Here is a 24,332-nt window from a genome sequence, read left to right as displayed (position 1 = left end):
TCACTGTGACTCAGCTACACTCACTGTGACTCAGTTATACTCACTGTGACTCAGCTACACTCACTGTGTCTCAGCTACACTCACTGTGACTCAGCTACACTCACTGTGACTCAGCTACACTCACTGTGGTCTCAGCTACACTCACTGTGACTCAGCTACACTCACTGTGGTCTCAGCTACACTCACTGTGGTCTCAGCTACACTCACTGTGACTCAGCTACACAACACTCACTGTGGTCTCAGCTACTCACTGTGACTCAGCTACACTCACTGTGACTCAGCTACACTCACTGTGACTCAGCTACACTCACTGTGACTCAGCTACACAACACTCACTGTGGTCTCAGCTACACTCACTGTGACTCAGCTACACTCACTGTGACTCAGCTACACTCACTGTGGTCTCAGCTACACTCACTGTGACTCAGCTACACTCACTGTGGTCTCTGCTACACTCACTGTGACTCAGCTACACTCGCTGTGACTCAGCTACACACCACTCACTGTGACTCAGCTACACTCACTGTGGTCTCAGCTACACTCACGTTGACTCAGCTACACACCACTCACTGTGGTCTCAGCTACACTCACTGTGACTCAGCTACACTCACTGTGACTCAGCTACACAACACTCACTGTGACTCAGCTACACTCACTGTGGTCTCAGCTACACTCACTGTGACTCAGCTACACACCACTCACTGTGGTCTCAGCTACACTCACTGTGACTCAGCTACACTCACTGTGACTCAGTTACACTCACTGTGGTCTCAGCTACACTCACTGTGACTCAGCTACACACCACTCACTGTGACTCAGCTACACTCACTGTGACTCAGCTACTCACTGTGACTCAGCTACACTCACTGTGACTCAGCTACACTCACTGTGACTCAACTACACTCACTGTGTCTCAGCTACACTCACTGTGACTCAGCTACACTCACTGTGACTCAGTTACACTCACTGTGGTCTCAGCTACACTCACTGTGACTCAGCTACACTCACTGTGACTCAGCTACACTCACTGTGGTCTCAGCTATACGCACTGTGTCTCAGCTACACTCACTGTGTCTCAGCTACACTCACTGTGACTCAGCTACACTCACTGTGACTCAGCTACACACCACTCACTCTGACTCAGCTACACACACTGTGGTCTCAGCTACACTCACTGTGGTCTCAGCTACACTCACTGTGACTCAGCTACACTCACTGTGACTCAGCTACACTCGCTGTGACTCAGCTACACACCACTCACTATGGTCTCAGCTGGTTTCATCATCAGACTGGTTTCATCTTCATCACTACGTTAATGAAGGGCCTCCGGCTCCACTGCACTGCCTCTGTCCGTGGCCTCCTTTCATTCACTCCGTGAGAGTCACCGGCGCGTCGGCCGCGCCGCCTCGTCCCTCCTGCGACGTTGCTGTTTGTAAGCGGCGTCTACAGCTGCTGCGCCACTCGTTCCGTTTGTCCTGTCCCGTGGGGGGCACGCCGAGGCATTTCGCGTAAATCGGGAACAATAGCTCGGCCCGCGCGCGGCCCGCTTTCTGGCGAGCGTTAAATTTTAATTCTGATCCGCTAATTGCCCCGCGCCTGCTCTTTGTGCGACGCCGATAATGACGCGCCGGGCCGCCACGCGCGGCGTGCGGCGTCGAGGCTAATCTCCGGGCGCTATCCGGCACCTGCGAGCCCGGGACAAAAGAGGCTGCGGGCGGCGCCGGAAAGGCCCGGTCGTTACGGCAACCCTCCCCACGCCGCAACGCGCTGTTGTCACGGGAACCGTTTTTATTTTGTGTTGCCGAGCCCGATTGGTGGGGTTTGTGGGTGAGAGTCGAGGGGGGGGTGATGGAGGGTGAGAATATTGAGAGAAATAAATAACCGTTGTAGAGTTTATTTATTATTATTACCTTGTACTTTGCCTGGAGCCAACGATCGTTCGTGGCAGGCGTATGTGTTCCCATTCTCGCCGTGTAAATCACGGCGCTGGCGCGTTGCTCACTGTATTTCCCTCGGCTCTTGTCACGTCGTGGTTCGGAGCGCCGAACCAGCGACGCTGAGGCCCTGAGTTGGCATCCGAGTCTCGACCGCCCGTGATTAAATGGGGTTTTCGTGGAACAACTTCACGTTACATTTGATATTTTGATTCACTTAATGTGGCAACATTTCAGCTTTCAGAATGAAAAATATTGGTTTTGGATCTGTGTGATGAACCATTTCTCTGAAAAAGACGAATGAGCAGACGAAACGGCCCTTCACATATTATTTGTGTTGCCACGTAACACAATATACACGTAATTCTCGCACAACCGATTAGCCGCATGGCCTTCTGGGAGCGCATCATTTCAGCAGCATTGTTTCTAGACAAGCACATCTCTGGACTGGTTTCGTCATACAGTGTCTCATGAGCATGATGAGGCTTACTTGAATCGATGCCGGTGATGAACTCGGAGATGTTTCTCTGCAGCAGGGCGTGTGGGAAAGCATTGGGTCCGCTCGTGTTTCGCTTGAAAGCATCTCAGAAGCAGTGCTCTGACATCTGCTTCTGTGGGCCGTTCTCGAATGCACAGAGTGATGATGCACTGCCGTGGGAGAGTTCCACAATGATCGTGTCATTGAAATAAAACTTGGGAAAAAATTAAAACTTGCCCTGTTCTCTGGCTGGGTGGCACAGTCACAGTGCAGTGCCCGGGCAGCACCCACGGCTAGCCGAAGCGACGGGCACTGGGGGAGAGATGCGGCCGAGTGGCAGCCAACAGAGGGAAAGCGCCCCCAAGAGACGTCTACCGCGGAAACGGAGCGACGACGTCGGCTCGTGTGCTCGCGCTGGGCGGATTGTGGCATCGCGGATTCGTGTGTCGAAGGGCGGCGACTTGGTGGGGGAGGCCTTCATCCAGCAGTGGATTGATCAAAGCTGCCGATGACGATCAGGGAGATCTGCGAGCAGCCCTGCCGAGGTGGATTTTGATGACGATAAAGACGACGATGACGACGATGATGTTTGTGTTGTGTGTGCATGAGGTGGAGCGAACGCGAAGAGCGATTGCGGTGTGGGGGGGGGGGACAGCAGTGGATAGACCATGGCTCGAGATGATGAGGGAGCTGCCGATGACCTCGTGCATCTTGTTTGTGTTCAACAGAAGCGACACTCGGCTGACAGCACGGTGAACAGGAAAAGGACTCTGGGTAAGGCCACACAGTTGTACCACGTGGACACCAGATCAACAGTTTTCCAAATTTGATCTCAATTGTGCTCTCGGTGAGAATCCGCTCGGAAAATCTCTCCGAGCGGTGCAGCGCTCCTTCGTGTCGGAGAAGGATGCGGATATCACAGAGCTACCTCCGAGATCCCATCCAGTGACCTTCCCGGTCCGCACGTGGCAGAGAGCGGTGCTGTCCCACTCGCTCGTTCATCGCACGACAGTCAAAACGATTATATATTTACACTAACCCTTCCCCGTTCCGGGGCGTACTGCGAGTCGCAGGGTGGGGGGTGTCCCCCGTTCACCGCTGAATCCCGGCACGCGCAAGCGGCTCGGCGTTCATTTGACTGTGAGAGGCGTAGCGGCAGCGCTGCTGTTTTAAAGACGTTGTTACTCACCGCGGAGAATCACGGCGACGTGATCGCCGCACTCTCCGATAGCCGGCGGCAATCTCTGCCGCACGCCTCGGTACCGATAAAGTTATTCTATTTTAGTTATTCTTCCCGTTTCGTTGTGATCATGTGCACACACGCACGTCATCAACGAAATTCGGAAGGGAAGCTGATGGTGTGCGCACGCACGCCATCAAACGCACGCACATCATCAAACACCACACGCACGCCATCAAACGCACGCACGCCATCAAAAGCCACACGCACGCCATCTTCCTCCGTACCATGCGTAGCCAACGGTGCTAATCGAAGCTGCCTTTGCCGTCCTCCTCACAGTGCTGAAGAACGGAAGTTGGGAGAGCATCCACTGGAAAGAGGTGGCCGCCTCACCTCACCTCACTCACCTCGCCTCACCTCACCTCACTCACCTCACCTCACTCACCACACTCACCTCACCTCACTCACCTCACTCACCACACTCACCCCACTCACCTCACTCACCCCACTCACCTCACTCACCCCACTCACCTCACCTCACTCACCTCACTCACCACACTCACCCCACTCACCTCACTCACCTCACCCCACTCACCTCACTCACCTCACCTCACTCACCTCACTCACCCCACTCACCTCACTCACCTCACCTCACTCACCTCACTCACCTCACCTCACTCACCTCACTCACCTCACTCACCTCACCTCACTCACCTCACCTCACTCACCTCACTCACCTCACTCAACTCACTCACCTCACCTCACTCACCTCACCTCACCTCACCTCACTCACCTCACTCACCTCACTCACCTCACCTCAACTCACTCATCTCACCTCACTCACCTCACCCCACTCACCTCACTCGCCTCACCTCACTCAACTCACTCACCTCACCTCACTCGCCTCAATCACCTCACTCACCACTCACCTCACTCACCTCACTCACCTCACCACACTCACCTCACTCACCTCACCTCACTCAACTCACTCACCTCACCTCACATATTCACTTTAAGATGTTTTTTTGTTCATGTTTTTGTTTGTTGCGGTTGCACCCGATTCAAAAGCCGAATGGCTCACAGGGCTCTACCTAATAAATGAACTTGAACCTCACTCGCCTCAATGACCTCACTCACTCACCTCACTCACCACTCACCTCACTCACCACACTCACCTCACTCACCTCACTCACCTCACTCACCACACTCACCCCACTCACCTCACTCACCTCACTCACCTCACTCACCTCACTCACCACACTCACCCCACTCACCTCACTCACCTCACTCACCTCACTCACCACACTCACCTCACTCACCTCACTCACCTCACTCACCTCACCACTCAACTCACTCACCTCACTCACCACTCACCTCACTCACCACACTCACCCCACTCACCTCACTCACCTCACTCACTCACCTCACTCACCTCACTCACCACTCACCTCACTCACCTCACTCACCTCACCACACTCACCTCACTCACCTCACCTCACTCAACTCACTCACCTCACCTCACATATTCACTTTAAGATGTTTTTTTGTTCATGTTTTTGTTTGTTGCGGTTGCACCCGATTCAAAAGCCGAATGGCTCACAGGGCTCTACCTAATAAATGAACTTGAACCTCACTCGCCTCAATGACCTCACTCACTCACCTCACTCACCACTCACCTCACTCACCACACTCACCTCACTCACCTCACTCACCTCACTCACCACACTCACCCCACTCACCTCACTCACCTCACTCACCTCACTCACCTCACTCACCACACTCACCCCACTCACCTCACTCACCTCACTCACCTCACTCACCACACTCACCTCACTCACCTCACTCACCTCACTCACCTCACCACTCAACTCACTCACCTCACTCACCACTCACCTCACTCACCACACTCACCCCACTCACCTCACTCACCTCACTCACTCACCTCACTCACCTCACTCACTCACTCACCTCACTCACCTCACTCACCTCACTCACTCAGCTCACTCACCTCACTCACCTCACCTCACTCACCTCACCTCACTCACCTCACTCACCTCACCTCACTCACCTCACTCACCTCACTCACTCACCTCACTCACTCACCTCACTCACCTCACTCACCTCACCACTCACCTCACCTCAATCACCTCACCTCACTCACCTCACTCACTCACCCCACTCACCTCACTCACCTCACCCCACTCACCTCACTCACCTCACCACTCACCTCACCTCACTCACCTCACCTCACCACTCACTTCACCACTCACCTCACTCGCCCCACTCACCTCACTCACCTCACCCCACTCACCTCACCTCACTCACCTCACTCACCTCACTCACCTCACTCACTCACCTCACTCACCTCACCACTCACCTCACCTCAATCACCTCACCTCACTCACCTCACTCACCTCACTCCACTCGCCTCACTCACCTCACCACTCACCTCACCTCACTCACCTCACCTCACCACTCACTTCACCACTCACCTCACTCGCCCCACTCACCTCACTCACCTCACCCCACTCACCTCACCTCACTCACCTCACTCACCTCACTCACCTCACTCACTCACCCCACTCACCTCACTCACCTCACTCACTCACCTCACTCACCTCACCTCACCTCACTCACCTCACCTCACTCACCTCACTCACCTCACCCCACTCACCTTACTCACTCACCTCACCTCACTCACCTCACCCCACTCACCTCACTCACTCACCTCACCTCACTCACCTCACCCCACTCACCTCACCTCACTACTCACTTCACCACTCACCTCACTCGCCCCACTCACCTCACTCACCTCACCCCACTCACCTCACTCACCTCACTCACTCACCTCACCATTCACCTCACCCCACTCACCTCACCTCACCCCACTCACCTCACCCCACTCACCTCACCACTCACCTCACCACTCACCTCACCTCACTACTCACTTCACCACTCACCTCACTCGCCCCACTCACCTCACTCACCTCACCTCACCTCACCCCACTCACCTCACCTCACCTCACTCACCTCACCACTCACCTCACCTCACTCACCTCACCTCACTCCACTCACCTCACCACTCACCTCACTCACCTCACCACTCACCTCACTCACCTCACCACTCACCTCACTCACCTCACTCACCTCACCTCACCACTCACCTCACTCACCCCACTCACCTCACTCATCTCACTCACCTGACTCATCCCACTCACCTCACCTCACTCACTTCACTCACCTCACTCACTTCACTCACCTCACTCACCTCACTCACCTCACTCACCACACTCACCTCACCACTCACCTCACCTCACTCACCTCACCTCACTCACCTCACTCACCTCACCCCACTCACTCACCTCACCTCACTCGCCTCACTCACCCACATCACCTCCACTTAAGGCCTCCTCAGTCCCTCGGGGTTTCTAAAATTAGTACCGTTTTGTGGGAAGTCAGCGGTAGGGGGCATCACGGCGGCTAGGAGATGTCAACCGCCTCGCTGCTTGACGCCGCCGTCTCGTCCGCTGTGGGCCGACCTCGTCGTCGCGTTTCCCCACTGGGTCAAGTTACAAAGTTCCTGAATCGCCACGAGACAAAACCGTGCGTTCAGACTCCCACAGTGCACCCACCGAGCCCCCTTGGGTTACGGCCGTGTATAAACTATTAAAAACGCACAAACTATTTATTTATTTGTACTAGGTGAGGACCCGCTGAGCTACGTAACTCTTTCTCAGAAGCGACCTGGCCGTCACAAATGACAGCTCAACGGAGTGGCTTATTGTGTTGAAATGTATAACAGCCAAATACTCTAAACGCACGATTCTAAACGTGGAAGGAAAACCCGGAGCACGGGGAGAGAGACACACAAACTCCAAATATGCAGCAGCAGGCGTCAGGGTCGGGATCGAACCCACGACCTGCGTACCAGGCGAGGGAGTTAACATCTCCTAGCCACCGTGGAGCCCCGTGTGTACGGCTCTTTTGCTCAGTCCGCTGTTGGATGATGGGGGGCACGCCGCTGAAACGCCTAGGGCAATGTCCTTAATTCCCGCCTCCACCACCAGCTCCCAGCGGTATAATTGGGCACGCGTGCGGTGGGGTCAAAAGTGGCTACTCCCACCTCGACCGAGATGCCTGCCCAGCCGTGGAGAGGAGCTCTGCACAGCTCCCTCTGGTGAAGGCCCTTCCCACAGCCGTGGCGAGAGCGAAGCGCTTGGGGGGCTGCTCCTACGCCTTCCTTTTCCACTGCCGATAAGTTTCGAGGGCCACCCTCTCGCTCCAATAGGCCACGGGTGGCCTCTGCCCCAGCCCGCAGTCCGTGGCGCCGCGGCTCCGACTCCGCCTGCGATTATATTGCCTCCGCAGAAATAAAAAAATTTGCGCACGTCAGCTGCCATCGCCTCGGAACATTGCTGGCAGTAAACTCGTAAACCGCGCCACTTCTTTGCGAATCAAAGTCAACAGACGCGCTCCGTTATCGCACGCGTGCAGCAATGCACCGTTGACCTTAAGGCCACGTCGTTCGGGGCGTCGTACTACGACGTCGCACGATAACAGGGCCCCACGACGATCGTCCCCCGTGCCAACATTTACGACGCTTCTGCAGTCGCACTCCCTTCAGTCGTCGATCGATGAGGGAACGGCGGGTAGATTGCGCGCGTCGTGTGGTTTGTTGGCGAAGACAAACGATCCATCGACCGGTGTTTAGCAAGCCGGCACGGCTAAGATCCCGGGTTTGAACCCAGGCTTTCTGCCAAACCGAGTTCTCAACGAGTCGATGGGTCTTGTCACGGTCACCGGTGACTGTACAAAAAATAAAAACCCATTGTGTAGAATTTGGTCGTGCTCTTAAATCTGGCTAAATTCGACCTCTGAGAATAAAAAGATACCGGTTTGATGGTCACACAACGAGCATTACATTCATGTGGCTGAGCGGGTGGAAAAGTACTGCCCTGTACCGTGCGGTCCAGAGATCACTTGAAGAAGAAGGGATCTCAGAAGTAGCTCTGTCATATCCACTCCTACGGGCCGTTCTCGAACACAGAGGGTTGCACTGCCCTCACAGGCACGGTGTGTATATCCCTGCTACCACTACCTCCCTCACCATGCTGGCCTCACAGGCACGGTGTGTATATCCCTGCTACCACTACCTCCCTCACTCACCATGCCGTCCTCACAGGCACGGTGTGTATATCCCTGCTACCACTACCTCCCTCACTCACCATGCCGTCCTCACAGGCACGGTGTGTATATCCCTGCTACCACTACCTCCCTCACTCACCATGCCGGCCTCACAGGCACAGTGTGTATATCCCTGCTACCACTACCTCCCTCACCATGCCAGCCTCACAGGCACGGTGTGTATATCCCTGCTACCACTACCTCCCTCACTCACTATGCCGGCCTCACAGGCACAGTGTGTATATCCCTGCTACCACTACCTCCCTCACCATGCAGGCCTCACAGGCACGGTGTGTATATCCCTGCTACCACTACCTCCCTCACCATGCAGGCCTCACAGGCACGGTGTGTATATCCCTGCTACCACTACCTCCCTCACCATGCAAGCCTCACAGGCACGGTGTGTATATCTCCTCGAGGCAGCTGCTGTGCTGGTAAATCTCTTTAAGTCTTCCCGGAACTTTAAACGTCCTGGTTGGATGTTCCCCTAAGCTGCTCATGGTCCACCCTAAACCACATTTACTGCACAAACTGTGGCAGCAGGCGGATATCCTGATGATCCGCAAATGTAAAATTACAAACTGTCCAGTAGCGTGCGGTTGAGGTCATCCAGAACAGACCGCACGACGTACAACGACGCGACGCTCCGACCCACAAATACGAAGAAGGGGACATCGCGGCGATGATACACTCCGTTTGCTCCTGGCACGGTTATCTGGCTTCACCTCCTGAATGTGAGAATGTAGTCGTTGCTCTGTATCTGCATCAGCAGATGTACGACATGAAGAAGACGGCTCTTTAAATATCCTGGGATTTGTCACTGGTGTACCAGTAGTAGTCGTAGTAATAATAATGATGACACAGTTTGCCCTCCAAGGCACCCGTAGTTCTCTCGCCTCATCGTGCCACGTTCTCCCTCTCTTATAATACATTTATACAGCGCCTTAACTAAGGCGCGGTACGGTGAACTAACTGTGATATAAGATGGTTGGCGAGATTAAACGAGGCGAGTGGGATGGGATTCGTGGTGGTGGTGGTGACATTGCGTGAAATATAAGAAGATAAAAATGGGATGAGTGGATTGATGATGGGTGGCCATGGGGAGTTGGGGACAGGGAAGGAGGCGTTAGTACGAGTGGGGAAGACAACAAGGGGAGAAGGAAGGGTGGGGCAAGAGATAATAAGTGGGTTTTAAGAGAGGAGTGGAAGGCAGTACGAGAGGGTTATTGACGTGCAAGGGCAGTGTATTCCAGTGAAGAGGAGGGGGGGGGGCTAGGAGAGAGAGGAGGAGGAACGGAAAGAGACAGTGAAGCGACCGGGGTTTGCAGTACCTCGAATAGATGACAACCCTGCCAATTACAGACAGCACTTGCCCCCTACAGACAGCTAAACGGGTGGTAGTGGTTGGGGTGATGGGGGGGGGATTCTTTGTGCTTTGTCAGGCAGCTGATCGCGTGACGCTGCGCACCGACACGCTCCGCCGTTCCGCGCGGTCGGGCGCACCTGACGACTCCCCTTTCAATGGGGGCGGGGGGGGGGAATTAGCGACATTAAGTTTTAATGTATGTGGCCTGGCTAATGGATGACAATTACATTGGACACGCACACCTCGGATCGGGTTCTATCGAAACCTTCTGTCCTACAACGGTGCGGATTAACTCGCACGGCCGTGCGTGGCTGTTTCCACCGGTACATCGTCATCATCATTGTCATCGTCATCATTGTTGTCATCGTCATCATCATTGTCGCCGTCGTCATCATCGTTGTCGTTATTGTCATCATCGTCATCATCGTTGTCATCATCATTGTCGTCAACATCGTCATTGTCATTATTGCCATCATCGTCGTCATCATCATCGTTGTCATCGTTATCATCGTCGTCATCGTAATGCTGCCACAGTAGCGGTGGCACGTTTCGCAGCGCACCGAAACTCACAATCCACAGGTCACCCGCTTCGATGCCTGAAACAGCGGTGGCAAGTTTCTTAAATGCCCCACGGCCTGAGTCCACCCAGCTAAGGCGTTGGTTTCACCGCCTATGGAGGGTTCTGGTATGGGGTGCGTGGATCGCTCCCCTCAGATCGCTCTGTGCTAGCACCTCGGTGGCGCTGCCAGAGCAGTAATAAATCTGCACTGCTGTTCACCACGTGACAAATCGGAGATACCAGTCGTGAAGCCTCCACCACGTGAAACCCACAGGGCGCAGTCCCCACCATTGTCAAGCAGTCCGTTTGTTCTCCTGAAACTAAACTCAACTTTTTATTTCACCAGGTAAGGCCCAACTGAGCTCTGTAGCTATTTTCTGAAGCGACCTGGCCACGAATGATAGCTCAGCAAAGTGGCTGATCATCACCTGGAAAATTTCTGGAAGCCAAATATTTTTAAGCGCGTGATGTTTCTAAATTAGGAGGGGAAACCCTGGAGGACTCGGAGAAAAATCCACGCGATCAAGGGGAGAGAGAGAAACACGCATACTTCAAATATACATCTTCTTGGTTCTTTCGGTAAAGTCACGTAGAAGGGAAGTAATAAAATAATAAAAATAAAACATAATAAAACAATTTATTATTTTTTTTTATTATTTTATTACTTCCCTTCTACGTGACTTTACCGAAAGAACCAAGAAGATGAATCCCTGCAGTCACGAAAGCTTTAAATCGAAATTCAAATATACAGTGGGCGACAGTGTCGAGATCGAACCGACGACCTCCTGTATACCAAGCAAAGTAGTTAACATCTCCTAGGCACCATGTTTATTATATGTTAAGGGTGGCCCTCAATATACAAAACTGTGGGCTGCAGTCCCTGCGGACCGCACGCTGAGCAGCCTCACAGCCTCAGCTCACTCCGTGGGCATCACGACAGCCTCCCTCCCTGCCTCCCTGCCTCCCTCCAGGTGGCGGTGGGCGACCTCGTCAAGGTCACCAATGGGCAGCACCTGCCGGCGGACCTCATCCTCCTCTCCTCCAGGTGACAGAGGGAGCCGCTGCGTCACGGTCACCACGGCGATCCATTCGGCCGGTCTCGTCGCGTCTCGGAAGCTAAGCGGTGTTTGGGCCTGGGCAGTGCTCGGATGGGTGACCACCACGCGTAGAGCAGGCGCTACAGGTCGCGGGGCGACGTCAGCAGCAGACGGCAGAATGGCAGAATCCATTGTTGTTCTGTACGTCTATGCCCCCCCCCACATTCACTGAACAAACGCTGAACTCGCACAATTAAGTTTTGTCTTCGAACCCCAATAGCGTCGGGAGGCCCTCGTTCAGCCGTGGATTGACACAAGAGCCGTACGTGGATATGATCATCATCACCATCGTAGACATGGTTGAGCGTGTGTCGATTTTGGTGGCCGCATCAACATCGCCATCCCCGCGGTTACCGTCGTCCTAGTCATCAGCATCACTCTCATCGTTATTGGCGACACCATCATCGGCATCATTGCCATCAGCAGTCGGTACGCAACAATCGATCCAAGCGTACGTTCATATAAAATCTCATGCTTACGGAGCACGCACGCACCTCTTCGCTTGTCGAAGCGCAGTGCGTGGAGAGAGTTTCAAGAGCGTAGCGCAGCGCTTAGGGGAGGCCGGGTAACGCAGCGCCTAAGATCGGTGGAGGTGTGGCCGCCAGGGTTAGTTAACGGTTGACACATTGGGCGGCCCATTAGGCCCCGGGATTGATAGGAGCGTGTGCGTTTGAGCGGCGTGGCGCTGCCAGAGAGCGCAGCTGGGGAAGGTTTTTGTTCGTTTCCTGGCAGCTCCCGGCAGCACTCTGTGGCCAGGGGACGACGGAGCTAATCGCTGCAGCGCTGCGGTGAAGCGAGCCGCATTCTGAACACATGATGTCGAGTACGGTTGTTTTTTTCTCCTTGAAAGGTCACCGTGTTCCTGGTGAACGCGTGTCGAGCGTTTGGTTAATTTGTCTCGCTGTGTCGGTGTGGTGACGTCGTCTGGCGCAGTGAGCCTCAAGGGATGTGCTACATCGAAACCTCGAGCTTGGACGGAGAAACCAACCTCAAAATCAGACAGGTACCCGTCGCAGCGCACCGCGTAAAACCCAGCGGTGCACCCACAGATCAGCCCACGGAAAACCGTGGGGCTGCGCCTCCGCTGAAGCGTTGCCGCAAAGCTTGTGTTGCACATCCGTGCGTGCGCGTGGTGTCGCCGCTCTGCTGTGGCCACCCGCCACCGTGGCCTCGCTGATTCTGATTGTGTCGAGGGAGGCAGGGTCGTGTCCATACAGGCACGGCTGTTTTTAGCCCGGCGTTGAGGTCGGAGCCTGGGTTGGTGGCGGACTCGTTACTACTCGTAGACGGCTGAAGTCTGGAGTCGAACCCAGGTTCTCAGTGGTATCGCTCAAGACCTTTGAGCCACCCAGGGCCAGACTAACTTAGGGCAGAATGAAAGCGTCACATGCCTTGGCATGTACGTGCAAAGTCATTGGACTTTTACAACGTTCCGTTGGCTGGGTCACGTAGCCCGCATGCCCAACCATATTCTTTTTTGCCGGATGGAGGGGGCTAAAAACAGGCGCAAGCACGGGCTGGAGAAGAGATGGACTGATGCAGTACAGGAAGATGTAGAGCTGAGTGTACTTGCCGAGCGGTGTCAAGCTCGGCCTCTGTGGAGGAGACGTTACTGGGCAGTTGGAGGCAGTCGCTCTTCAACAACAGCGGCGGGCAGAGCAGCAACGCTCAACAACGAGCGGAGCGCCCGGTGGCTAAAACGCAGCAAGTTGGCACAGTAGGGGGTACAGCTGATGCATCTTCGAGTCATCTCCGTCGGTCAACCAGTGGCACCTGGGTCTGCCCCGTGGCATCCTGTCGGCGAGCCATCGACACTTCACGTACGTGGCCTCGACGTGCACCTGGCCCGGCACGGACACCGTGGCGACGTCACTTAGTGGTGAATGGCGGCCGTTGGTATTGGTGCTTTAACATTGCACCTCGGTCTGTGCTCCACTTCACATCCCGTCACTACGGCGCTTTCTCGCCCCCTGGTGGACGGGGAGAGTCCAGGCAGGTTGAGCGGGGGAGGGAATGCCGACTTGGAGACACCGCGTGGGGAGGCATGAGGAGCGGACGCTCGCTCGGAGGCGAGAGCCCTGCGGAGGAAGCTGCGGCGGGGCCGGGGACGCCGAGGAGAAGCTGAGCGGCAGAGCTAGAAGAATGTTGTTTGACGACTTGAAGGCAGGGCGCGGTGGGGAGTGGGGGGGGTAGAGGATGGGAGAGGAACGGGAGGGGTGGCGGGAGGCTTTGCCAGCCTGCACTGCCGGCGCATTCCCACGTTGACGGTGCTTACCTATGGGCAGAGCCGCTGAGTCACCTGCAGTGTGGGTGAATGAGCTGCCAAGTGAACGAGCTGGTAACTGCGTGTATGTGTGTATATTCAACTTTTTTTGAACTGTACATAGCCGACCGTGCTCATCAGAGGTGCATTGCTGAGTGAGAGCATGGGGGCGATGGGTGATTAAGTGATTTGGTGGGTGAGTGAGTAATAAGTGAGCAAGCAAGTGGCTAATTTACTGAGTGAATGTGTTGGGTTGGTGAGTGAGTGAGTGAGTGGGCGGGGGAGCGAGCGAGTGAACGAATTAGCGAGATGGTGAGCCAGCGAGTGAGTGAATGAATGAGAGAAAGAGTGAGCGAGTGGGTGAACGAATGAGTGAGATGGTGAGTGAGCAGGTGAATGAATAAAAAACAGGGTAAGCGAGCGAGTGAATGAATGACTGAGACAGTGAGCGAGTGCGTGAATGAATGAGAGAAAAAGGGTGAACGAGTGGGTGAACGAATGAGAGAGAAAGTGAGTGAGCGGGTGAAGGAATGAGATAAAGGGTGAGCGAGCGAGTGAAGGGCTGAGAGAGCGAGCGAGGGGCGCGTCGAGTGTGCGTGCCGCTGCCCCACGTGTCCCTCGCTCCGCAGGGCCTGGCACTGACGAGCGGCGGCGTCTCCGCCGAGCAGCCGGTCGCGGTAAGCGGCCGCATCGAGTGCGAGCCTCCGAACCGCTTCCTCTACGACTTCATGGGCAACATCACCCTGGACGGGCACAGGTCACCCACGCCACCCACGCCACCCTCGCCATCCACCCACCCACCCACCCTCGCCACTCTCACCACTCTCTCTCGTAGCGCTCCGTGCCCGTGCGGGTCGTGAGGGTGTGGTCCGCGTGGCTCTGTGGGTGCAGTCCGCAGCCGCTGGGGCCAGACCAGGTGTTGCTGCGTGGCGCTCAGCTGAGGAACACCCAGTGGGTGGTGGGCGTCACCGTCTACACGGGCCACGACACCAAGCTCATGCAGGTACCCCCACGCCCTCGTCACCCACGCCACCCACTTCACCCGCACTACCCAGGCCACCCACGTCACCCACACCACCCACATCACCAACGGCACCCTCGCCACGCACGCCGGTGCCAAGTGATGTCTGCGCCGGCCCCGTGCGTGCGTCTTTGTTTTCTCTTGGGGGGCGGCAGCGGAGCGGTTAGCTCACTGCGCTACGAACCCAGCGACCCGAGTTTGATTCCCGCTCACGGCCACCATTAGTGATAGCTATCTTAACCGGTCCTGGGCCTCCTCTTGGTCAAATCAGCCTCAAAAAGAGTACCTGGTTCAATGTGTAAACATCACCACAAGGGAGACAAAGGCGGCCCGGCATGGTGGTGGCCACCCACCCCCTCGTGTGCCATGCTGGTTTTCAGAGGTGCTCACTTCCAGTACTTTCCCCCACAGTTTGTTAAGGCGAGAGGTATTTGTGTGTGTGCGCATGTGCGCGTGGGTGTGTGCACGTGGGTGTGTGCGTGTGTGTGCGTACGTACGTGCATGCGTGTGAGTGCGTATGTGGGGGTGGAGTGTCCGTACAAAGTACCCAGGCAGGTGCTTAGTTTTGGTGGGGCTGATGGTAATGCTCCACCTCTTAGTGGCACGCTCCAGGCTCAGCAGCAGTGCCTCCAACTCCTCCTCTGAGTGAGCAGCAATTACCAAATCATCAGCATACATAACATGTTCTTGGTTCTTTCGGTAAAGTCACGTAGAAGGGAAATAATAAAATAATATAAATATAAAACAATATTATATTTATATAGTTTAATTTTTTCGCTTCTATGTGACTTTACCGAAAGAACCAAGAATATGAATCCCTGCAGTCACGAAAGCTTTAAATCAAAATACATAACATGGTTGACCAATAGGGAGCCATCCCTTGACCGCACCCAGGCATCGATCAGCCTACTATTGTATCTGTGAAGTATTGGAAATGACGGCAGGAAACTCCTTGACGGGTAACACACTTCTTTTATTAAATCTTCACTTATCTCGATACAACGTGTAGTCCCTATTCTTCCGTGTACGGTCACAGACACCGGTACAACTCGTAACCTCTTCTCTTCTTATAGCACACCGTACTGAACTCGTGTAGACTCCAAGCCTCTAGCTACACACGCCTCACTCGTCTCGTGTAGACTTGCCTCGTGTAGACTCTTCCCGTGTAGACCCTATGCCTCTGGCTACACCTATATCACTCGTCTCGTGTAGACTCTAGGCCCCGGCTACACACTCGGCATGCTGACACTGCATGCTCACACTACCCCCGCCTCTGGGTTACACAGAGTCCCGGTCCTCGCAGGACAGCGGGACTAGGTACCGCAGGGCCCTGGCTCTTCTTCCCGTCTTCTGTCTTCGCTGGTTACACTCTCCCCGTGCGCCTGTGCGCATCCCCTTATATAGTCGTTCCTCCCGGGAGACGGAGCGGATGCGGACCTCGATGCGAGCATCGCTTGTTAGTGAACCAATCACAACGCGTTATCTGTACGATCCTTTTTCCCCAACGCGTGTTTCCACTCACCAACCAATCACGCCGCGCTGCCACTCGATCACTCCCACACCAGCACGTCACCGGCACCCAGCCAATCAACACCACACAACCCACGATCCCGCGCTGACCCCTGATCCCTCACCGTCAGCGCGCGTCACCGCCCACACATCCAATCACAACGCGCTGGCACCTGATCGCTACCCCAGCGCGTATCACCACTACATCACCCCCCCCCCACATAGCTTGCAGCCGTCCCGGCTGCTAACCAACAACCTCCCACATCGTTAACACAACAAAACTTCCCCCCCAGTGTGCCCCGTAACACAACAACAACACAACAGCAACCTATGTACAATTTGACAATAACCGCAAGAAAAGTTAACAATACCACACACAACACCTTATATATAAAAAACTATATACAGCCCGACGAACAACATAATAAAAGCGATTTCTAGAAAACGAACGCGCTCCGCGTCTCTGCAACTAACGAAGTGACGAGGCGCTCCCACTGCCTCGACTCCTCACGTGGCAGGTCAAACAAAGTAGCGCGACCTGGCGCGAGTCCGTCTGGCTGGTCCGTCATACGGGACGGGACACTGACGACCGTCAGGCGGCTCCGGCTGCTCTAGACGGCGTGGAACGGGCCTGAAAGGCCCGGCCCCGCCGCGAAGATCCGGCCGCCGGTGGTCGGCAGCTGTCAGTTCCGAGACACCTGGGAGCAGATCAGGCGGAGACATGTGAGGATCAGGCAGAGACATTTCCCCCTTTGGGTCGTCGGTCACGTCACATGCTCGGCCCTCACGACACAATGGGAGGCCATATGGAGGCGAGAACGGTTTCAGTCGGGAGGGATGGACGTACCACCGTCGTTTTCCCCATTTTATCTGAACGCACTGGGGCCGTGCAACGCGCACGATCTCCACGGGCCCCCGCCATGGCCTCAACAATTTAGGCGACGTAGCCAAGGGCGCCTGAGGGCAATGCAGCCAGGCCCTGTCACCCGGTTTCCATTCGTGCACGGACACCTTCCGTGCCCGCAGTCGTTCGTTAGCAATTTGGCGAGCCCGCGAATTAAGCCGTGCGGCCTCCCTTGCCTCTGTTAGCTTGTGAATATTGAATTTAATATGTTCCGCGAATTTAGAATTGGTTCGTGGAGTGGACAGGCCAAGCTGCGTTTCCATGGGCGGGTCGGCTTCCCGACCGTACATCAAATAGAATGGGGAAAACCCTGTCGCTGCATGGGGGGCCATTCTGTACGCGGCAAGGACCCCCGGGACCTGCAGGTCCCAATCTACATGTGCCTCACACACCTGCTGGCACAGCATAGAAGTCAAAGTCTTGTGAAGTCTTTCCACCATCCCGTCTGTCTGCGGGTGGTACGGGGAGGTACGCACCTTTTTAGTACCCAATAAATCGCACACCTCTTGCAACAATTTACTCGAAAAATGTTTACCTTGGTCGGTCAGCAAGCGTTCGGGAGCCCCCTTGTCCAAGACATAGCCCTGGACAAAGGCGTCCGTCACAGCCGCTGCCGACTGGTTGGCGAGAGGCCACGCCATAGGCCACCGGGTGAAATATTCGACCCCCACCAACAGGTATTTATTCCCTCTAGGCGTGACTGGAAAAGGCCCCAAAATATCGAGTGCAACGAGCTCGTTAGTGCGCGAGACCTGAATCGATTGCAGCGGTGGATTAGCTAGCACGGGCGGTGGTTTCCGTCTGGCGCACTCAACGCACCCCTTCAGAATATTTACCACGTCACTCCCCATTCCCGGCCAATAATAGTCACGCTGAAGCAGGGCAAGAGTTTTGTTTACTCCAAAATGCAAGAGGCGTTCGTGTGCGGCCAAAACAACTTTCCCCCTTACAGCAGAAGGCACCACCAGCACGTGCCGTCGGGACAAACTGTCCCATCTCATCAACATGCCCTGTTTAAGTACATAGGAGCCAGTTCGCTCCTGGTCCTCTTTAGGACCACCCACCCTGCGGCGCAATGCTAGCAGGGAGCTGTCCGCCATTTGGAGGCGGCCCCACTCGCCCAGCGACAATGAGAGCAGCGAGTCCCGATCCTGACAAGTAGCGGGGACCTCCCCGATTGGCGCGCCCGCAGTCGCAGCCAATGTCTCCTTATCTTCCACAACCGGCGGTTTACAGCGCGCCGATCCCGATAGACACGCACATTTCTGACACGGCAACAATCGCGACAGAGCATCGGCATTTGTGTGTCGCAACCCCTTACGGTATGTGGTCGTGAACTGATAGTCTTGGAGGACTTCCAACCACCGTGACAATTGGCCCGAGGGTTGGGCGACCCTCAATGAATACTGTAGCGCCGCGTGGTCCGTCCGGACCGTAAAGTGACGCCCATAGAGATACGGTCTGAACTGTTGTACAAAAAAAACAATGGCGAGCAGTTCACGACGGGTGACGCAGTAGCGCTGCTCAGCCGGAGACAACACCCTGCTACCATAAGCGACCACCCTTTCGACTCCCCCAACGACCTGGGACAGTACCGCCCCAATGCCCGTGTTGCTAGCATCCGTGTCTAGCAAGAAGGGACTCGCAAAATCCGGATAACGCAAGGGTGGGGCGCCCACCAAGGCGTCCCGGAGGGCGCAGAACGCGGCCTCCTCTTCCGGTCCCCTTTTGAACTTCACACCCTTCGCCGTGAGAGCGTGCAAGGGTTTTGCAATAGTGGCGAAGTGCTCAACGAATCGGCGATAATACGAAGCAAACCCAATGAAACTGCGCACGTCTGCAACCGACGTGGGTGTCGGCCATGAACTGACACAGTCCGTCTTTGCGGGATCGGTAGAGATCCCCGAAGAGTCGACAATGTGACCCAAGTATCTAACAGACTTACAAAAAAGGTGGCATTTGGCCGGTTTAAATTTCAATTTAGCCGATCGCATTCGCAAGAACACCCCTCTCAATCGCTGGAGGTGTTCCTCAAATGTTTTACTGAAAACAATGACATCGTCAAGGTAAATCAAGCACGTCTCCCATTGCAAGCCTGACAAAACCAACTCCATAAGGCGCTGAAACGTCGCTGGAGAGGAGTGAAGTCCCATGGGCAACCGGTTAAACTGGAACAGGCCCCCTGGAGTCCGAAATGCTGTCTTAGGTTTAGACTCTTCGTCGAGCGGCAACTGCCAGAATCCCGATAACAAATCAAGAGTCGAAAAATATCGCGCACCAGACAATGCATCGAGGGACTCGTCCATCCTGGGGAGCGGATACGCGTCAGCCACAGAGATCTTATTCAGGCGACGGAAATCTACGCAAAATCGCAAGGAGCCGTCTTGCTTCTTAACCAGCACAATAGGTGCTCCCCACGGACTGGAGGAAGGCGAAATAATGTCGGCTTCAAGCATATCGTTAACGGCCGACTGAACATGTTCCTTTTCGGCAGGACTCAGCCGGAAGGGATTTAACCTGACCGGTGCCGCATCGCCCGTGTCAATGTGGTGGCGTAACAAATCCGTACACCCAATGTCATATTTATGCTTGCTGAACACATCAGAAAATTCCATTAGTAACTCGCGCAGAGCACCCAACTGCACCCCTGACAAATCGTCCGAGCCCGCGCACAGCGAATGGACCCATTCAAGGTCCTCCCTCGGTTCAATATTCTGCGTGGGGCTCGGATCAACATGCGCAACCAGCCGTTCCTCCGCAGGAACCCGCGCCGCGTGAGCCAGCACGGTACCCTGCTGAATGACGGCTGGCCGCGATCCAGCGTTTAAAACCATCACAAACGGATCCTTGTCCGCCCGAACCAAAGTGTGAGCCACCGACAAATCGACCCCTCCTACAGCCCTGTTAGAAGGACCCAAAAGCATGCCTTGTTCCGAAGTCCCCTCTACCCATGGTTTCCTTAACCGGAGGGGAATTAACATCTGTGAACCCGGGGGCACGTGCACGGTCTGCGTCGCCAATGCTTGTATCGTGGCGCACGCCGTCCGAATCTCAGTAGGGCTCGTCAAAAATGAAATGCGGCGACCCGAAGGTAGTTCAATGCAACGCTGATCGATTAGAATTTTAATGGGCATCTTAGCCAAAAAATCAGTGCCCAATAGACAAGGAACCGCCAAAGAGGACGAAACAAAAACGGGTCCCGACAATTTGATATCTCCAATGCAAATGGACGCCCTAATCTGACCGATAATGCCCAACGATCCCCCATTTGCGGCGAAAAACGGCACATCCACTGGGAGCAGTGGACGGCACTGGACGGGGAGAATGTTATAAATGAGGTCAGATATAATCGTCGCCGACGCCCCCGTGTCCACCAATACCCTGACCTCTACCCCATCAATAGAACCCGCAACGACGGATGAACCCGCTGAAGCAGCCACAATTCTATGTCCCAACTCCGACCACTCAATGTCTCTCCGGTCCCGGCCGAAACCCCCTCGCCGTACCGAATCCCCGAACCCTAACCGGCCCTCTTCCGTCGCTCCGCGACGGCCCATGCGTGTCGAGTGTGTGGGCCGAGCATGTGAGGTGCCGCGACTTGTCGGGGTTTGTAGGGATGCCTTGGGGCCTTGGTCGTCGTCCAGCCGAGATCCCATGGCGCGCTGACGGGGCGCGCGGCAACCGGACGCCACGTGGCCCCGGAGGCCGCAGTTGTAGCACGTGATGAGGGTCGTCGGTGATCTCGGTTGCTCCAGCTTGCGGGTCGATCGCAGAGGCGACCGACCCCCCGACCTCCAGTCCCCCGGTCGTCCCGCGGTGAACGCCTCCTCTCGCGGACTGACGACTTGTAGTTCGGTGATCACCGGACCCGGAGTTGAGGCCACAGCAGCGTTGCAGACGACCCCCTGTTTGCGTTGAAGGGCCTCGTGCGCTTGTATACTCGTAGCGACCCGTAAGGAAGAAATGTCGATCTCGTCGGCCGTGTTGATGGGGACCCCCAGGTCCTGCGCCAACTTAAGCAGCTGCTCCAAAACCATCGCATCCTGGCCCTCCTCGTCCATCCGAGGGAATGCAGCATCGGCAAGAGCCAGCAACGCCGTGCGATAGGCGAGCGCGGTCTCCGTGTCCGCCTTCCGCCTCGCATAAAAATGATGGCGGCACGCCGAGGGAGGTCCGTAGACCCTGGCCATGAGACCCAGCGCTGCCTTAAGCGTGGATCGGTCCGACCTCCGAGCTGACATGAAGGCCGCGAGCGCGTTGTCGTCCAACATGGCAGGCAATGCCCGCAGCGCCGTAGCATCGGACCAGGCCGACATCTCCTGATGCGCCAAAAATCTGCGCTGAAACTGGCCCCAGTCCCCGCCTTCCGCCTTGAAGGCTGACAATGCGGGGAGGCGCTGTTGAAAAATGAAGTCGTCCTTCGCGTCGTGGTTCCTTCCCGCCGCGCCGTCGGTGTGTAAGATGGCGGCTCCAATGGCGGACGCCTGATGGCGGTCCGCAGCGCGCGTCGATGACGTAAGATGGCGCGCTTGGAGACCCGCACCCACGTGGCGGTCGCCGTTCCCGCCAAAAGTCGCCGCCGATGAAATGGCGGGAATCGCCAAGTCATTTTGGCGGGAATCTGCAGGGCGACCCTGTAGAATGTCCGCTGCCGTCTCCGCTCCTGCCGACGAGCTGATCTCCGCCAGGATGGACGCGGCGGCGAGCAGCAGCTCCGCCAGACGAGAGTGCGCCTCCCAGAGCACGGCCTCGGTCCCCCGCCGCTCCTCCGGCGCCGCCGGCGGATCCTGCAGCGTGGGCCATTCTTCGTCCTCACCCCCCGACGGCAGCTGGCCCGGGTCGTCAAGGTTGTCCTCGCGGTCACTCCCGTGGGTCCGAACGGTCTTCCTCGTATCCATGCTTGGAAGACAGTTTCACTTCTGACGCCAGTTGAAGTATTGGAAATGACGGCAGGAAACTCCTTGACGGGTAACACACTTCTTTTATTAAATCTTCACTTATCTCGATACAACGTGTAGTCCCTATTCTTCCGCGTACGGTCACAGACACCGGTACAACTCGTAACCTCTTCTTCTTAGGTTTTTTCGGTAAAGTCACGTAGAAAGTAACTTTACCGAAAAAAACCTAAGAAGATGATTCCTTGCAGTCACGAAAGCTTCAAATCTAGAATCGTAACCTCTTCTCTTCTTATAGCACACCGTACTGAACTCGTGTAGACTCCAAGCCTCTAGCTACACACGCCTCACTCGTCTCGTGTAGACTCGCCTCGTGTAGACTCTTCCCGTGTAGACCCTATGCCTCTGGCTACACCTATATCACTCGTCTCGTGTAGACTCTAGGCCCCGGCTACACACTCGGCATGCTGACACTGCATGCTCACACTACCCCCGCCTCTGGGTTACACAGAGTCCCGGTCCTCGCAGGACAGCGGGACTAGGTACCGCAGGGCCCTGGCTCTTCTTCCCGTCTTCTGTCTTCGCTGGTTACACTCTCCCCGTGCGCCTGTGCGCATCCCCTTATATAGTCGTTCCTCCCGGGAGACGGAGCGGATGCGGACCTCAATGCGAGCATCGCTTGTTAGTGAACCAATCACAACGCGTTATCTGTACGATCCTTTTTCCCCAACGCGTGTTTCCACTCACCAACCAATCACGCCGCGCTGCCACTCGATCACTCCCACACCAGCACGTCACCGGCACCCAGCCAATCAACACCACACAACCCACGATCCCGCGCTGACCCCTGATCCCTCACCGTCAGCGCGCGTCACCGCCCACACATCCAATCACAACGCGCTGGCACCTGATCGCTACCCCAGCGCGTATCACCACTACATCTGTACCAGATGGAAATTCTTCCGGTACAACAATCCAAGGCTTCACGAACTACGTGGTCGAAATAGATGTTAAATAATGTGGGAGCCAGAGGACATCCCTGTCGCACCCCAAGGTGTACAGGGAATGGTTCCGACTCCCGGCGACGTAGTTTTACCCGGGCCCGCTCACCATCATGAAGGTCCTTAATGATCGTGAGCAGAGGGTCAGAGACTCGGAAAGCACGAAAAACAACCCAGAGACCAGGCTTACTGATCATAGGCCTTGAACAGGTCAATAAAGCAGAGATATAGGTCTTGTTGGAATTCCCTACACCTCTGCTGGTGATGGGGCAGTTGTGGAGAGAGTGGAGAGTTTCCTATACCTGGGCAGTGTGCTCATGACCGGCTCCGGTTTAACAGCAGAGGTCTCCCTCCGAATCAGTCGAGCGGCATTATATTTTCATCAGTTGCGTAATGCTTTGTGGAAGCTACCTGGTCTGTGTTGCTCCGCACGAAGCTTCAGGTCTTCTCGGCCACAGTCATTCCCTCCCTTCTCTACGCTTGTGAAACGTGGACCCCCCTAATGGAACATCTTCCGTGGTTATAAACATTTAGGCTGGCCTGCCTACGATCACTCCTGGGTTTAACCAGGCTGGATTGTGTGAGGAGCTCACAAATCTTCGAAAGATCTGGACAAAGTCCCATCGGTGAGCTCCTCCGGCAGGCAAGGGTGCGTTGGCTGGGTCATGTAGCCTGCATGCCCAGCCACCGCATGCCTAAACAGCTTTTGTTCGGCCGGATCGAGGGGGCTAAACGGGCGCGGCACGGGCTAGAGAAGAGATGGAGTGATGTGGTACAGGAGGACGTGGAACTGAGTGGACTTGCCGATGACCGGTACCAGCGGTGTCAAGATCGACCTCTGTGGAGGAGGCTCGTGAAGGACGCTACTGGGCAGTTGGAGGCAGTCACCCTCCAACAACAACGGAGGGTGGAGGAGCGACGCTCACAACAACGAGCGGAGC

At 55.5% G+C, this 24,332-nt stretch overlaps 1 protein-coding gene across 7 annotated transcripts in view; it reads left to right on the top strand.

Annotated features, from left to right (window-relative positions):
* Positions 1 to 24,332, top strand: part of LOC144736275 (phospholipid-transporting ATPase IA-like) — a 188,574-nt gene that overhangs the window by 72,990 nt on the left and 91,252 nt on the right. For all 7 annotated transcript variants that reach the window (XR_013588747.1, XM_078618906.1, XM_078618908.1 and 4 more), the window contains 6 exons: positions 3,141 to 3,186; positions 3,932 to 3,972; positions 11,673 to 11,746; positions 12,732 to 12,801; positions 14,691 to 14,818; positions 14,953 to 15,064. Coding sequence is in view for 6 of the 7 variants with exons in the window: in XM_078618906.1 (XP_078475032.1) it covers positions 3,141 to 3,186; positions 3,932 to 3,972; positions 11,673 to 11,746; positions 12,732 to 12,801; positions 14,691 to 14,818; positions 14,953 to 15,064 (471 nt within the window). In the remaining variant the exon portion in view is untranslated. The remainder of the gene's footprint in view (positions 1 to 3,140; positions 3,187 to 3,931; positions 3,973 to 11,672; positions 11,747 to 12,731; positions 12,802 to 14,690; positions 14,819 to 14,952; positions 15,065 to 24,332) is intronic.

This window comes from Lampetra planeri, chromosome 60, assembly GCF_965212315.1.
Source record: "Lampetra planeri chromosome 60, kcLamPlan1.2.h2, whole genome shotgun sequence".
Classification (NCBI taxonomy): Eukaryota; Metazoa; Chordata; class Hyperoartia; order Petromyzontiformes; family Petromyzontidae; genus Lampetra; species Lampetra planeri.
Note: the sequence above shows the minus strand (reverse complement) of the source record. Positions and strands in the feature narration are given on the sequence as shown.